The following is a 15,322-nucleotide window of genomic DNA, read 5'->3' as shown; positions in this document are numbered from 1 at the left end:
TGCCCAGTCTTCTCTTTATACGCGGCTAGGCTAGAAGTGTGGAACATGAACGTGAAATGGTAGGCACGTGGTAGGGAATAATCACTGCTCTCTTTGAATTATAGCAATTATTTCGAGATTCTGGAGGTCATACTTGTGAATAATAGAGACTCAAGCCCACCATGGTTCGTAAACTAAAGTTCCACGAGCAGAAGTTGCTGAAGAAAGTCGACTTTATCTCGTGGAAAAGCGACAACAACATCAGAGAGGTGAAAGTCCTGCGAAAATACCACATTCAAAAGCGCGAAGATTATACTAAATACAACAAACTTTCGGGTTTAATAAAATCCTTAGCTAACAAAATAAAAGACTTGGACCCTAAGGATCCTTACAGGGTGGAAGCTACGGAACAGATCCTTGAAAAACTTCACAACATGGGTCTAATTTCCACTAAAAAGAATCTTGGCCAGTGTAATAAAGTGAATGCCTCCTCATTCTGCCGACGCAGACTTCCAGTGGTAATGGTCAACCTAAAGATGGCGCAAGTTGTGAAAGATGCAGTAAAGTATATTGAACAGGGACATGTGCGAGTTGGTCCAGAGGTGATAATGGATCCAGCATTTCTAGTTGCCAAAAATATGGAGGACTTTGTCACCTGGACAGATACTTCTAAGATCAGAAAACATGTCATGGAGTATAATGATATGAGGGATGACTTTGACTTTTCTTAGTCTCAAGATCTATCTTTTAGATTGAGGAAAATAGCCTTATAAACCCATGTGGGGTGGCAAATAGCAAGATCAGTATTTTTCTATTTTAAAATTTGTGCCAGAGAAATTAAGTTTCTGAAACCAAGATCTTGATTTCAGAATAATTTTCCAAGATAAATTGATGTACACAATCCCTTGCTGGCCACAATTCCCCTTAAAAACATAGCAATACTACATAGCACATAGGCAGTCAAGACACAACTTCAAATTATATTTTTATTTCCCGAAGAATCACAAGAGACTGCCCCATATCCTGGATCCCCTGTGGAGCAGTTGTTGACAATGCACTTTTTTTTAAATTAGAGACATACTTATGTTAATTAATAAATTATCAATAGCTTCTAGAAATATGATCAGGATTTGCGGTAAACAGACCCTCTGATAAATCAGATTTTTGCTGTTTCTGCATCATAGTTTGGAGGAAAATAGCTGAAGTCTATCATCAGACAAAGTGGACTAGGAAGCTTCCATTTAAAGCCACATTGTCACCAGTTTACTTCCGGCCGGTTACTTTACAATCTCTGATGATTTTTAATGGAAAACACGAAAAATATTTCAAAATTGTATGTCTATTGGAAATCTCGTTGAGGATGTGATTGATAATTTAAAGCGGATGGCCTGTTAAACACCACAGATTTTAAGTAGGGGTTAGATAATGGGCGCTAGTGTTCTATTGGATTTAGGGCACGAATAAAAAAAATGTGAGTGCGCAGCAAGAGTGTCCTAAATTCCATAGAACACGTCCATTATCTAACTTTCTTAGAAAATTAACACTGCCATGAGACATTTCAAAATTTTTTTAAACTAGATGTCACTGGCAAATCAACATCATCATATGTAAAACAATTAAAATAATATCTTACTGTTATCAACATCATTAGGCAATACTAACAGGTCAATTGTGTGCGAAAACAACCAGACTTTTCGCTTTGTTGAAATTCTAGTCATCGCTGCAAGACTTAGCCTCCCCCGCAGGCGTTTTAAGTTTTAAGTGCTTGATTTTTCCGTCCCCGGAAAAGAATGGTTTTAAAAACCATTCGGCGAAAGAAAGTAAGCAAATAAAAGCAGGAACGATTCCCCCGTCAAAAACACGAAATAGTAAGCTCTGTAGACACGAGAAGAAAAGGATAAACCCAGATCTTCAGTTGTTATGTTTGATAAAACCAGGCCTTCAGTTGTTATGTTTGATAAACCCAGGTCTTCAGTTGTTATGTTTGATATTAGTAAACACAATTAACATTGTATTTTTGCTTTTTTTTTTTCTCTAGGATGTGAAGCAGTTAAGGATTTTGAATAACAGGGACATTTCAGTGAGGTTTGTAGTTAGTAATGTTTAAGTAGTCATCTACTTAGTGATTAGTATTCCCTAAGTTGCAACTTTGTTTTCAATGTTTTACTCCAGGAAAACAATGAAAACAAAGTTGCAACTTAGGGAATACTAATCACTAAGTAGATAACCACTAATTACTAGCTACGTTCCCCACTTATCCCCTATTGTAGTATTGTTCAATGCCCTCGCTGCTTGACACCTTAATTACTATGAGATTTAGGTGGTTCAAATTGAGGGCGCTGATTGGTCAAGTGGCAGTGATCATTTTCTAATAGACTTAATTGTCTTTAAACAGTTGAGGTTTCCGTCGGCCCTCCGAAAGTAAACTGGTGATAATGCGGCTTTAATCTGTCATTGCCGTCTGCAATTTCATGTCACCTTGAACCCATGAACATCTATTTTATTTTGCTTTCTTGCAGTTTTATAGGGGGTGGGTTAGGCCTCACCTCCCCAAAAAGGTAGCCTGCGTAGCGGCTACAGTCTCCTCCCCATCCCTTGAGCCGCTACGCAGGCTACAAATAGGAGGCTCTTGATATCACGTGACATCCACCGGTGAGTGTATGCAGCGGGAACCTGGAACCGAGCTCAAGATGTGCATCATTGAACAGATCGCTTCGCTTGTAATCAACTTTTCTCAACTACTGAAAACTCCAGAAAATCCGATGGAAATAAGAACAAATCAGTGACAGCCATGCCACTATTTTCTAAGAAAGGCGGCCAAGCCAATTTTTCCGATTCTGGAAGCAAGGAAAAGCCAAGCAAATCGGGTAAGAACGAGAAAGCAAGCAGTACTCCTCCCGCCGCCCCGAAAGCTCCTCACAGCCCGCGATCGGCTCAAAACCACCACGCACAAGCAAGTAAACCAGCCACTAGCCCTCCCCAATCCAAGAGTAAGGGACCACGTAGTGATGCTCACAAGAGTCTACCACCATTACCTCCAGAACCGACTCCAAATCCGCCGAGATTCGTATTCCATTGCCAACTGGCGCACGGCAGCACCACCGCCAAGGTTGAAGGCTTTACCAACGTAAAACAACTCTACCAGAAAATTGCTGATGCTTTTCACGTTAATGTTGATGATGTGAGTATTTTAAGTTCATTTGTATTTTAGAGGCGAATTTTTCGATGTGTTTCAGCGTGTTTCGCGTTTCTGTCTTTTCTGTAAGTAGTTTATTGAGTTTCGAACACTTGATCTAAGCAATTCGATGAGTGATTTACGGAAGGCAATGCCGATTATTCCAGAACCAATGAGAAGAAACTTAGAAAGAACTTTTTTCTTGTCGTTAATCCGTCTATTCCTTTATTTTCCATAGTTAAGCTCGAATAAAAATAATAACTATGCGCAAATGGAGACGCAAAATCAATAAATTGTATGTAAAATGTATAAACTGAGTATACAGTGAAACGTAGACTAGCCAAACGTGCGGTATAAAATAATGCATTTGAATTCCTCTTCAGAAGGTAAACTAAAGCGGTGTATGTTTTTTTTGTAAGGAGCCCTAAAAGTTTAGTTAAATTATGGAGACTGCTCTCCCCTTTAGGACAATTTTGCCTACTTTATTGTGGTATCTAAATAAAGCATGTACACTTATGATTAAATCTACTTTAGCTTGATGGCCATTGGAGTTGCCAGGAGTCATTGGTTGATTATTAGGCTTTTACTCTTGGGAACAAATCATAATATTTTGTTAATAGCATTTTTTTTCTTTGTGTATGATTTAAAATACCTAAATATTATGTCTGGGTGTGCTTATAATGCTAATCTAGAATATATGAACTTGTTATTGATAGAATTTCTTGCTTTTTAGATTCTTTTCTGCACCCTGAATACATATCGTGTTGACATGGAACGTCTTCTCGGAGGCCAGATAGGTCTGGATGATTTCATATTTGCACACATAAAGGGACAGAAAAAGATTGTGGAGGTAGTTAAGGATCAGCCAGCGTTGGGATTGACAATAACAGATAACGGTGCTGGGTGTGCTTTTGTAAAGCGCATCAAGGAGGGAAGTATTGCTGACAAAACCCCACAAATATGCATAGGTGACCATGTGGAATATATTAATGGACAGTATGTGGTTGGAAGTAGACATTTTGATGTCGCTAGAATGCTACGAGAGGTTGACGTCACTGGTACCATTACTCTACATCTAGTAGAGCCGTTGCGGGGCTTTGGTAAGTTTATTTTGTCCAGCTCTATTCAAATTACCAGCCCACTCAGATTTGCACCATGATATCATTTCATCAGGGGAAATATGAGTTTAGAGTTTCTGGAACTAGATGATCTTTCAGTAATTCAATTCTCATTCATGCTTTTCTTGATATTTGATAATAACAAATAATAGAAGAGTGATCTTTTAGTCATCATGTGTATTATTTTTTACTCTCTTCACCTTCACCTTTTCAAATAAACAGCTTACTATTATGAGATTTTGTTTATAGGTGCAATTGGACCCAGAACTGCCAGCAGAGGACAATCAACTGAGGAACCAGTTAACGCTGAAAAGAAAATTGGAACTGGAAAGGCAACATTAAGGCTGAAAGCAAAGGGTCCCCCTGTTGTAGAGGAAATAACAGTATGTATTCTCAATGCTTACTTTTATATCGTAATATAATAGCCAGAGTAAAAGGTAAAGACAGCATAGATTGCCTGGAGTAAATGGTCAATGAATGACCCTACAATGTATCGTCATACTATATTTGCATGGGGTGTGTCTTGTATGTCTGCTCAATCTGATTTGAACTTTCTTTAGGAACCCACACTAATAGCATCTTGCATATTTCAGGCGTGGGAGAGCACTTGGGAGTGTGTAGCTATGAAAAAGGTTGATGATCTTCTTGAAAACTTTCTTGGAATCAGGGATGAAGAACTTGGTAAGTGAGAAAGATTGACCATATTAAATGAGCGCACAGCAATTTAAATGTACCCAAAGATCTTTCCATAAAATAATGGAAACACTTGAGGTGCCGTTAGTTCCCGTATGAGCAAAGTAGACAAGGACAGTGAGGTTATTATTATACAGTGTCTTAAGAACATCAAATTAAGGTGTTGCTACACCTCAACCAAATTACACCATATTACATTTTAAAAATTGTGTTGAATTCTTGAATAATGAAATAAAGATTGATCTAATTATTATCATAGTTACCATTTTTGTCATTTGTTTTCAGCCAACACGTTGGTGGACCTCAGCAAAAACAAAACAAATCCAAGTGATTTTGCCATGAATGTAGATGAGAATTTCTCTGATTTTCAGTTTCCAGATGATTTTATATTTGATATCTGGGGGCTGATTAATGACGCTAGAGCAGGTAGAATTGCACCTCAATAATGCTTTGATAGCCTACTCCAAGGTGGAATAATATAAATAGATGTCCAAACAACTAGTAAGGGTGTGCATATTTATAATAAGTAGACCTTAGTATATAGTATTTAGTATTCTGTATAGGCAATTTTTGATATTGAAAGAAAAATCTTAATTTGTAGAATTCAAAGTTAAACTGATAGGTAAGCTATTCCCTTTTAGGCAAGTTTGACAACAAGGCATATTACCAAATGTAACACTTTCATCTTTTCTAGTGATTAATATTTTCTAGGATCAAAATCATTTTTGGACTATGGAAGGAGACTGCATTACAACTTGATCCTGATTACGCAGATCTCAGACAAGATAACATTTTCTATTCATCCACCTTATTAGAGGAGTGAAAAAGACATTGTAGCCATTCTTGATGTAAAATGCTGCCATGCAGACCTTGGGCCCTCATACATTCCAGTGCTCAAACCCCCCAGTTGATTCTTTTTAAACACATGTATCCTGACAGGCCTGTAGCCAGGATTTGGGGGGGGGGGGCTTCGTTTACCCATCTAGCGGACCATTTTTTCTTAGGTAGCTCGTCTTAGCTTGCAGTGGTACTCAATTTTCCACCATCAGGGCAGACCTTCAAGTAGAGTTTGACTGGCTACGGGCCCGCCTGAAGCTCTCTGGATCAGACAAAGGAAGAACGGGTTTCTCAAATTGAAAAGCATTAGATATGAAAATTCGGAGAAACACCATTTGTTAACAGTTACATTAAAGTAGTTTGTTCTTTTTTCACAGACACATTCAAAATATAACTCTCATAAATGTTTTGATTTCCATTGTACATATTCTCAAGGTAATACAGAATAGCAACAGTCCTTACTATTGTGGGCTCTTTTCAGTGGCGAAAAAAAAAAAAAAAACAAGACAATCGTTTGCGACAGAAAACCAGGCCACTGCACTATGCTAAACAGGGCATTAATTATGAATCAAAATGGTCTGACTGCCGGGACAGAAAAGTGCCTCGGATAGCACTTTTCAACAACATTTTTTTAACCCTAAAAGATAACACATTGGGTGTGGTCGAATTCTAACCCTAAGCTCTAAAATCACTGTGAGACCCCCTAAGGGATAGCAAAAGCGAGAGAATTTTATAGATAGGGCGATCCACTATCGTCTACTTTTATGGAGAGCCACCTGGTGGCGATACAAGAATCCCAGGCTAAACATGAGATTGACTTGACCAAGTGTCGCGGGCATAGGCATATGAGCTCATCCATGAGGGGTTCTTAGAAGGTCACTTCAACCTTGTTTCAAAAAACAAGAAATAAGTAACGCGATTTTCACAAACAGGGAAAATAAAAGTATTCTCCAAATTTTGTAAAAGAATTTGTAATACGAAATATATACTCCTTAAAATCTGGACAAAAAAATGTGAGTTACGTTACCCCCCCCCCCCCCCCTTTTTAAAACCTAGATGCGTCACTGCTTTTTGCATGTAATAGTTTAGCTTTGAAGACTTGCTTTGTAAGTGAGAGTCTAACTCTATGTAATTAAAAGCTGATCTGTAACAAACACTTGTTTATTGTATCTTTTACATCTCGATTTGCGCCACATGCTTGTCTTCCCTACCCTTTTTATTGTTTTGTACCTCTGCACAAATTTATCATTATTTCACACTATTGAGACAGAAAAAGGTTGGACCCCTGCCACCCCTCCCCCCCCCTTTCTAGGATGCCTCTACAGAGAAATTCAGGGGTCCATTCGTGTGAAACCCTAAACTTGTTTTATGTAAATGGATTATCCATTAACTCGGGTACTCCTTGGTGTTATGAAGAGCTTTGTTTTTGGTGCTCAAGGCCTTTGTACTCTATTTCATTGTCTCATTCTAAGGTCTTTGTTTTTGGCTTTTGTTCCATTGTGTTTTTGGTGCTGCTCCGTAACACCAAGAAACTACCATTAACTCTGTTCTACATGCTAACAGATTTCTGTTTTTCATAGTACTTTTCACATTTTCCCTGTTGCTGATATATTTGGGTGTTTTCTTGCAAGTGCAACAAGAATTTTAGTTATATTTCTAGCATCATCTGAAAGAAAAATTGATTTTTAGGTTAAGCTTTACAGTACCATATTCTGATACAAAATGTGTTCTAAGCAATTAGCAAATACAGAAAACAAAATTATTTGATCTAACCCTAAAATCCAATCCTAGGAAAATTGGTAATTTAAGAAATATATGTCAGCTTTACTTCAATGTTTTTTTTATTTCTTGAGTAAATATATGCTTGCTATTACAGTGGTTTTCAAAATCCCATGCAACAAAATGTAGTTATTAAAGTGTAATAGTCAAGCCAAAACAAGAGAACAAAGTCATTACAGTGTATTAGTATGAAATAAACTAAATAGTATTTCATGGGTTTTTGAAAACCACACTAAATGTTCCCTGATTTGTATTTAATCTAAACCAGTCAGTGTTGGCATTAAAAGAACCAAAAGTAGTCACATGACTTACCAATACCACTGTGATGACGTCCTACCAGTTCAAGCCCCAGTCCGTGTAGCATTCCTGGCATACCAATCTTGCTCTGTTTTCCCATAACATCAGAGTACACCTAGTACATATTCTCATGTTTAACAGCATATGGATTAATGAAAAAACTGATACTTATATTACCTTTTTTATGTTAATCCATTTCCTGAAGTATGTTGGGACAGGAATGTTCAAGTGTTTGCACTGCAATGGTAGCCTGTATGTTTTTACGACAAAGGTATTAGACACAACTACAATTTTCTCTGGAATGTTTGTAGGTAAGCATTGAATTCACAGAGATGTGTTTTGGCCCCTCCCACCACTCCCTTTTGCGAAAGAAGTCCACTAGATAAGTAAGAAATAGTGTATGAGCATTCCAACCGGGGAAGGGGGGACATGGTCATCCTAGTGCACCTGGTTAGTTTCCCAGTACCTCTTCAAGAAATCATCAGATGATTAAATAAACAAAATATGTAACTGAACACTCACATAGTCTTCAGGTCCCAGTCTCCACATGTAACAAAACATGAGGAGAGCCCAGAATCAAGCAGGCCATTTTCTCCCATCCAATCATGGAAAGTCTGGTAATATTTTGTTAATATACGAACAAATATATATGATTCTAAATCATTATAAATTTCAATATTTTAGGGTTGGTGGACATGACATCAGGGGGATATCAGACAGGCTGTAGCAAGGGGTGGGGCACTGGGTGCATGTGTCTCCCAAATATTTTCTTAATGTTTCTGTATCGTGCCCCCCCACCTAATATTTCTAGGACTGCTACGGCACTGTCGGATATACACTACCCTGGGTACCATAAGCTTGATATCTCCTTGTAGCCAATACCGGCGTGACAGTTAACGAATGAAGCTCAAGCCTCTGGTACCCAAGGTTGATATCTCCATACCTGTCAACTCTCCTGCATTAGGCGGGAGTCTCCAGATTTTGGACCCCTTCTCCCGCTCTCATGCATTGAGCACCAAATCTCCCTCTTTTTAGCGATTTTAATCGCTTAGAAAAAAATATTATATAGAAAATCATGATTTTGCCTATTTTCTATTAAAATATTGTGAACAATAATTCCTTTGCATAGCGCAATTTATTTAACACCCTCGTGAGATCTACGAGTGGATTTTTTCGTGAGAGATTTCTATACGGCAAACGCCTGCAAGGTTAAACCTACCCCTCCCCCCCAAAAATGAATATACCCCACCCCTCCCCCAAAAAAATTCTTAAGCCTTTTGTCTCTCCTCGTAGCCAATACTGGCGTGACAGTAAACGAATGAAGCTCGAGCCTCTGGTACCCAAGGTTGATATACACAATATATGAAAATGATACTGAAACAAGAATGACATCCAGAATAGACTCTGGGATTATTTTATTTATGAATGAATATTTTTTTCTTTTTGCATGTGATCAGACAAATAGTTATGGGGGTGGGATGAATTTAAACATATAAAATAAAACTCATCCCTGTATCCTAGCAATGATAAAGTTTCGTAATAGGTCACTAATACCCCCTATGAACAGCCTTAATTGATTGTCCACTGGTAATATTTTTTTTTCGTCATTTAAAGCCTGAGAGGTGTATCTAAGCCCTAAGATGGATTGTCAGGGACATTAAGTACCTGGAGGGTTGTTTGCAGGTCTGGTTTGCCTTCAACCATGTCTTGTGTTATTCCTGTGAGCTGGAATGCAAAAAAATAATTACACATAGTCATGCACTTATACACTTAGCAGAAGGAATGAGTAGTGTGTTGAATATGATGAATCATCATTGTCATCATCACCTACATCAGTGCAAAATGTTGTAAGCTTCGGATGAGCTGTAGGGCACACGTACTGATGAAACTCGGCTTCTGTCTGTAGCGTTCGTGAATTGACTTTGGTTACTGGGAATTCTATGATTTCCTAAAACAATAACAGTAAAACCCTAAATAAGAATTAAAATTTATATGCAATCATCAAGTACTATTGATTTTTTAAGCAATTCTTTAAAAACAAATTGGATACATAAATTATAACGACTTGATGCTAAAGCAGTATTTAACTTATTTATATTGTCAAAGTTTTTACCTAGAGTTTTTACCTGAGGTTTTGGTTTGTTTTTGTCATCACAAGTTGCTTCGAAATCGAGCACAAGATAATAATCAAAAACGGGCGAAGAACTGCAGGAAGAATTATCCATATTTGAAGTATAATAAATATCTGCGGACTCAGACACAGTGATCCCAAATTTCGCGCAAAACTGAAGAAGTATATTTTTGATGAGGTTTGAATATTTCAACCATTGTACTTCCGGTATAAAAATAGCTTCTACCGGAAGACTGGTGACGAACGGCTAGCTTGGTCACATGGAAAATGGCGGCTATCTGAGTTTGTGAAAGAATCCACAGAAAACTCGCGGAAAATGTCAACTTTTAAGTTATCTTAAGGAACCAGCAAGCCGCCAGAATTGTCTATAATATTTCTTACACGTTTTTAGATATATTTAATATTGGAACACAGCGTAAAAATGAAGCTAACCGCGGAGTTGATGCTACAATGCCCCCAGTTCACCAACGCGGTAAAAGACAGAGAGCTGGACTTACGAGGTAAAAGATAACGGATTTCTGTCGGATTTATCGTTTAATGGTGATCCAAAAAACTATTTCCTTTTACTGTCATATCATCCAAACTACAACTCACTTAGATAACGTCGATCAATTTTGGTAACGTATGCAAAACGTCTGCTACTTAGAACGCACTGTATCCATGGCATGTGGTTAGCTCTTCTAATGTACACTTCGATTGAAGGGAATAATATAACTATATCTACAAGAATGGAGTGACCTTTAGGAAAATATCCATCTCTTTAACACATTGAAAATGTCATTTTTTTTTAAACAAATCGTCTGAAAACTCCCTGTGACTAGCACTCTTGGTGTTGGTTAGGTGCTATTTAGGCTCTATTTCCAGCCGTCGCTAAGCCTCACTGGCCCCACTAATGGCTGCATCACTGGTAAAACATCGAAAAGGCAAAAGAATACACAAAGGCTTGGACTTTGTGCAAATTCAGCATTTCACAGCCCTGTCAAGCTTTCTTAAATATACAAAGCAAGAGAAAAGTGCCAATAGATGTTAGCAATCACTCGCTAGCACATCAAAATATATGAAGAAGACCTCCAAAATCCTCGCACTATTTCTTTTCATTGTCCTGCCATTACAACATCGACAAGTGGTTGTAAACATCACAATTCAAGCTCCTATTTTCAATCCAAGCAAGTTTCCGAAGCCTCTGACTAGGATGAGTACATACTTTTCATGTATAAGATAAAGCCATTGAGAGGGAATACCAAAAACTCTTTATTGGTAGCATTTTTAACACAGATTTTTCTTAACTATCAGATTTAAGACTTCCAGCTTTCATTTTTTTTTAGCCTTGCTAATGGTTGCCAGTCTTCCACACTAGCCCTTGCCTTACCCAATTGGCTAAAATTTCAATGATTGCAAGACAAATTGTCAGACCAGTGATCCAGCCATTGATAGGGGGGGGGGGGGGCACATACTGCGGGCCCACATAAATGAGCTGGAAATCACATTATTGCCACATGTTCTATTATCACAGGGGCTGTGGGGGAAAAAGGGGTAAAACCCCCATATATTACAAATGGTTAGGAATTTACATAATCTCACTAAGAAAGGCTTGGCAGTAACATGTTAAGTTGTGTTAGCATTCAAACATTTGGCTAACATTTTGTGTTGATGTTCTTTTCAAGGTTGTAAAATCTCCGTCATAGAAAATATGGGGGCTACTCTGGTAAGTTCTAAGGTTGTAGAGATTCAAGTTTGCCAAACTGATATCCTACTAACACTGTGTATTTATTTGCCAGGACCAGTTTGACACAATTGACTTCTCAGATAATGATATCCGTAAAATTGAAGGCTTTCCTCTCCTAAAGCGTCTCAAGACTATTTTGCTGAATAACAATAGAGTGTGGTGAGTCACTTAGAGGAGCTAATTCTGTAGAAATTGCTTTGTAAATGTTCTTCTTTTTGTGTGTTTTATTCTGTGGCCATGATCTAACATGTTTCAATATATCTGTGTCATCTCTTGGCTCATTAAAAGGTCATGGTCTGCTGTAGGTGAGTCCGACCTTGAGTGCATTTCACTGGCGTCACCCAGGATTTGTGAATTGCATCTTGGTCCCAACTTAGTAACTGTTATGATTAAAATAATAATTTAATTTGTTCTTCAGCACTTGTATGAATTGTGGTTCACTATGAAAATGAATAAAAATACTTTGATTTGTATAATAAGATCTTGAATAAGAGGCAAAAAGACTTAATGAATACGATTTTGTGCACTTCACTAACTAGGGACCGCGAGAGGAAACTCAGCATCTCTGACAAGCATTGTTGTTCTTTTCTTTAAATGTAAAAATGCCAGCCATGATTGAAAACACAAATGATAGATGGGGTGGGGGGTTATATATTTTCCCTCTATATTGTAGTGCCATGGAAGTTTTTTTAAATTTCTAGTTATCAGAAATTCTAAACTGACATTTTGTTTTATATGTATTTTGTTTGTTTTAGCCGTGTTGCAGAAGGCCTTGGCGAATGTCTACCCAATCTGGAGTCCATTATATTAACAAACAATGCAATGCAAGAGCTGGTAAGTCTGTGCGGAAAATTGTGGAATGTGCAATTTAAGTTTTTTTTAAAAAAAACACTCAAGATAACATTGTTTACTTTGCAGAAAGATCTAGAACCCCTGGAATCGGTCAAAAGTCTTAGATATCTAAGGTGAGATAGTGACCGCTTTTAAGCAGCACTGTTGCCTCAATGTGTTTCTATGTTTGATGTTTACTTTTACTCCTCTCTGTTCTTACAGCCTACTTCGTAATCCAGTCACAAACAAGCCCCACTACAGACTATTTGTTATCAATAGTCTTCCTCAGCTCAGAGTGTTAGACTTTCAGAGAATTAAGATGAGGGTGAGCTGAGTTTGTCAGGGCTAGCCACAAATAGATGGAAAGAGATATATGGGCCATGACATGTTTAAAAAGGGTCTGAATTATATGACCAAAAATAGTTAAGCTTATATGTCTTTTTTGGTTACTCTTCTAAAGAGTTTTGGGTAGAAAATCTGTAATTGGGTATTCTGTACTGGGTATTCCAGTAATCTTAAGGTAAACACAGGCAACTCTTCATTCAGCAGCTATGACGAGCATTTAATGTTGCAGAATTCAAGGCCATGCTCAACAGAGAAAATCATCAGAATATTTTTATTGCAAGTTGCACAAGCTCAGTCCATATGAGATTGGTGGTAAACCTATCAATGACAATAGGAGGTAATATTTGGCGTAATGTGCTTAACTTGTTTTTTTTTTTTTAGGAAAGAGATGCAGCTAAAAGGATGTTTTCTGGAAAAAAGGCTCCTCCTTCTTCCAAACCCAAAACGTAAGTATATCTGCTAAGAGAATCCAGCAATATTTTATCTTAAGTGTTTTCTGGTTCTAGAGAAGTGTCATTATTATAAATTAGAATATCAATCATAATTGATTATATATTAATTGGTTCTCGTTTATTTGGAATGACATTTTGTTTTTTAGGTTTACCCCTGGAGAAAACCCACCAGCAAAGAGGGTTGAGCAGAAACCACCTCCGCCCCCAAGCCGTGATGTGGCAGCCATCAAGGTATGCACATCTAGATAAGAAAGATTATTGTTCCATAATAAGGAATGCAGCACCCTTGTTTATTAGAATATCTCTATTGCAAACACAATTGTATATGGAATAGCTGATTTCTTAACATTGTTGCTCACAGATCTCAAAATAAGCTTTGAGGCATCCTCTGAGGTTTGATATTTTGTTTAAGAACACTCATCTTACAAAAAAAAAGTCTATCATAATGTAAGAGGCAGAAATAATAAACTACATTATAGTGTACATACTGAGTGATGGTTCATACTCAAGGTTAGTCAGTTGGTCATTTGAGTTTCATCTTCCAGGCCGCCATTGCAAATGCCAAATCCCTGGATGAGGTACAAGGATTGGAGAGATTGCTGAAGGCTGGACAAGTCCCTGGTGTTGTGCCAACACAACAGAGCCATGACGAAGAGGAGATGGAAGTCACGAATGGGACTTAACACTACAATCTCTATATGATCTGTAACAAAGGAAAGAAACAAAAGAAACCTGATTTGTAAACAAGGAAGCTGTCTAGCTGCAAGATTTTTTGTCTTTATTTTTAAGACATGCAAAAAGAACTTCTATTGTGCTGTAAGCTTTTATGACTGTAAGAAGAGCATGGCCTTACATTACGATATGAACCTGATGTTCAACTAAAAAGTAAATGTAGTAACCATGTGGAGAAACCAGCAAATCTCGTACCCTGTGGCAGCTTTACTCCTAGGATTACTACCCAACCAGCCACATTTACATCCAAAAACCCTCTCCATTCAGCCCATGTCATGTGTGCATTGTACAGCATTTGCGTATTCCTTTTTTTTTAATCTGTTCTTTTTTCCTGTTGTAATCCACACCAAAAATAACTATGATTTAAACAGCGATTTAGATCAAACTACATTTAATGAGTGCTAATGGTGTTCATCAGTTTTTATATTGGTTATTTTTGTGTGCAAGGACAGCCGTTGTGCCCTTGCTATTTACATTGCAAGAATAGTACCCCATGTATGTACCTTACATATACACTACCTGTGATACCTTATCTACAGTCTGTGATAACTTATCTACAGTCTGTGATACCTTATCTACAGTCTGTGATACCTTATCTACAGTCTGTGATAACTTATCTACAGTCTGTGATAACTTATCTACAGTCTGTGAGAAGCAAGTGAAAGAGATAATAAAAAAGGAACTTGCATAGTTTGAAGTTTATTTATTTTTGTTCTTATTGATTCTGTTGTGCTGCTAAGGTGATGAAAGTCATGTGACCCTTGAATAGAAAGAACATCAACAAGGCAATGTGTTCTAATAGAAATGAGCTCCCACAAATGTTGTAAGTGTACGAGGACCAATCTAACAATATGTTAGTCAATAGTTTCAGAATACTACGATCACGCAATTTCCATGGCTTTTGCTAAGCTTTTTATCAATTTTTTGACATTTTGTACTGAAATACATTTTGTACTGAACTTTTCAAAATGTGTGCGGTCGTCAATAAGTGTGCGCGGGTACAAAATTATTTTTACAAAAAACAACTTCAGTTTTTTATTATTATTTTAGTATTATTTTGGATAAGTAAATGATCTATAAATAATATAAAAGTAAAATAATAACTACTTTCGCTCCGCTCTTTGTTGATTTACGGGCATTTTCTACTGAAATGAGGTCTCGAAAAATATATATTTATAGGGAGATTTGCGTTCAAAATGTGTGCGTCCTTGTCGAAAACTGCGCGGG

The 15,322-nt window shown here is 37.5% G+C and overlaps 4 protein-coding genes across 4 annotated transcripts; 3 read left to right on the top strand and 1 right to left on the bottom strand.

Annotated features, from left to right (window-relative positions):
• Positions 1-31: 31 nt before the first annotated feature.
• Positions 32-1,993, top strand: LOC5517123 (U3 small nucleolar ribonucleoprotein protein IMP3). Its single transcript, XM_001637159.3, has one exon. It carries the CDS (start codon positions 162-164, stop codon positions 708-710), a length of 549 nt encoding a protein of 182 aa, XP_001637209.1. The 5' UTR covers positions 32-161; the 3' UTR covers positions 711-1,993.
• Positions 1,994-2,632: 639 nt separating this feature from the next.
• On the top strand, positions 2,633-6,956 carry LOC5517122 (PDZ domain-containing protein GIPC1). Its single transcript, XM_032387263.2, has 5 exons — positions 2,633-3,160; positions 3,888-4,254; positions 4,522-4,655; positions 4,866-4,953; positions 5,251-6,956. The coding sequence occupies exons 1-5, from the start codon at positions 2,771-2,773 to the stop codon at positions 5,409-5,411; spliced, it is 1,140 nt and encodes a 379-aa protein (XP_032243154.2). The 5' UTR covers positions 2,633-2,770; the 3' UTR covers positions 5,412-6,956.
• On the bottom strand, positions 6,948-10,215 carry LOC5517121 (ERI1 exoribonuclease 3). Its single transcript, XM_032387266.2, has 7 exons — positions 10,005-10,215; positions 9,710-9,826; positions 9,544-9,603; positions 8,401-8,492; positions 8,056-8,128; positions 7,894-7,993; positions 6,948-7,468 (listed from the first exon to the last, which is right to left on the bottom strand). The coding sequence occupies exons 1-7, from the start codon at positions 10,101-10,103 to the stop codon at positions 7,389-7,391; spliced, it is 621 nt and encodes a 206-aa protein (XP_032243157.1). The 5' UTR covers positions 10,104-10,215; the 3' UTR covers positions 6,948-7,388.
• A 25-nt stretch (positions 10,216-10,240) lies between these two features.
• Positions 10,241-14,785, top strand: LOC5517179 (U2 small nuclear ribonucleoprotein A'). Its single transcript, XM_001637157.3, has 9 exons — positions 10,241-10,509; positions 11,674-11,714; positions 11,788-11,894; positions 12,491-12,569; positions 12,654-12,700; positions 12,789-12,891; positions 13,293-13,357; positions 13,510-13,594; positions 13,909-14,785. Exons 1-9 carry the CDS (start codon positions 10,431-10,433, stop codon positions 14,044-14,046), a joined length of 744 nt encoding a protein of 247 aa, XP_001637207.1. The 5' UTR covers positions 10,241-10,430; the 3' UTR covers positions 14,047-14,785.
• The last annotated feature ends 537 nt before the right edge of the window (positions 14,786-15,322 follow it).

Source organism: Nematostella vectensis, chromosome 1 (genome assembly GCF_932526225.1).
Source record: "Nematostella vectensis chromosome 1, jaNemVect1.1, whole genome shotgun sequence".
NCBI lineage: Eukaryota > Metazoa > Cnidaria > Anthozoa > Actiniaria > Edwardsiidae > Nematostella > Nematostella vectensis.
The sequence above is the reverse complement of the archived record's forward strand: the minus strand, read 5'-3'. Positions and strand labels throughout refer to the sequence as shown.

Coding starts and splice junctions, on each gene's coding strand:
- LOC5517179 (XM_001637157.3), top strand. CDS start 10,431: ATGAAGCTAACCGCGGAGTTGATGCTACAATGCCCCCAGTTCACCAAC. Junction 13,358..13,509: donor CCTTCTTCCAAACCCAAAAC/GTAAGTATATCT, acceptor TTTGTTTTTTAG/GTTTACCCCTGGAGAAAACC. Junction 13,595..13,908: donor GTGATGTGGCAGCCATCAAG/GTATGCACATCT, acceptor TTCATCTTCCAG/GCCGCCATTGCAAATGCCAA.
- LOC5517121 (XM_032387266.2), bottom strand. CDS start 10,103: ATGGATAATTCTTCCTGCAGTTCTTCGCCCGTTTTTGATTATTATCTT. Junction 7,994..8,055: donor AATGGATTAACATAAAAAAG/GTAATATAAGTA, acceptor AATATGTACTAG/GTGTACTCTGATGTTATGGG. Junction 7,469..7,893: donor ACGTCATCACAGTGGTATTG/GTAAGTCATGTG, acceptor TTTTTCTTTCAG/ATGATGCTAGAAATATAACT.
- LOC5517123 (XM_001637159.3), top strand. CDS start 162: ATGGTTCGTAAACTAAAGTTCCACGAGCAGAAGTTGCTGAAGAAAGTC.
- LOC5517122 (XM_032387263.2), top strand. CDS start 2,771: ATGCCACTATTTTCTAAGAAAGGCGGCCAAGCCAATTTTTCCGATTCT. Junction 4,255..4,521: donor AGAGCCGTTGCGGGGCTTTG/GTAAGTTTATTT, acceptor TTTTGTTTATAG/GTGCAATTGGACCCAGAACT. Junction 4,656..4,865: donor CTGTTGTAGAGGAAATAACA/GTATGTATTCTC, acceptor TGCATATTTCAG/GCGTGGGAGAGCACTTGGGA.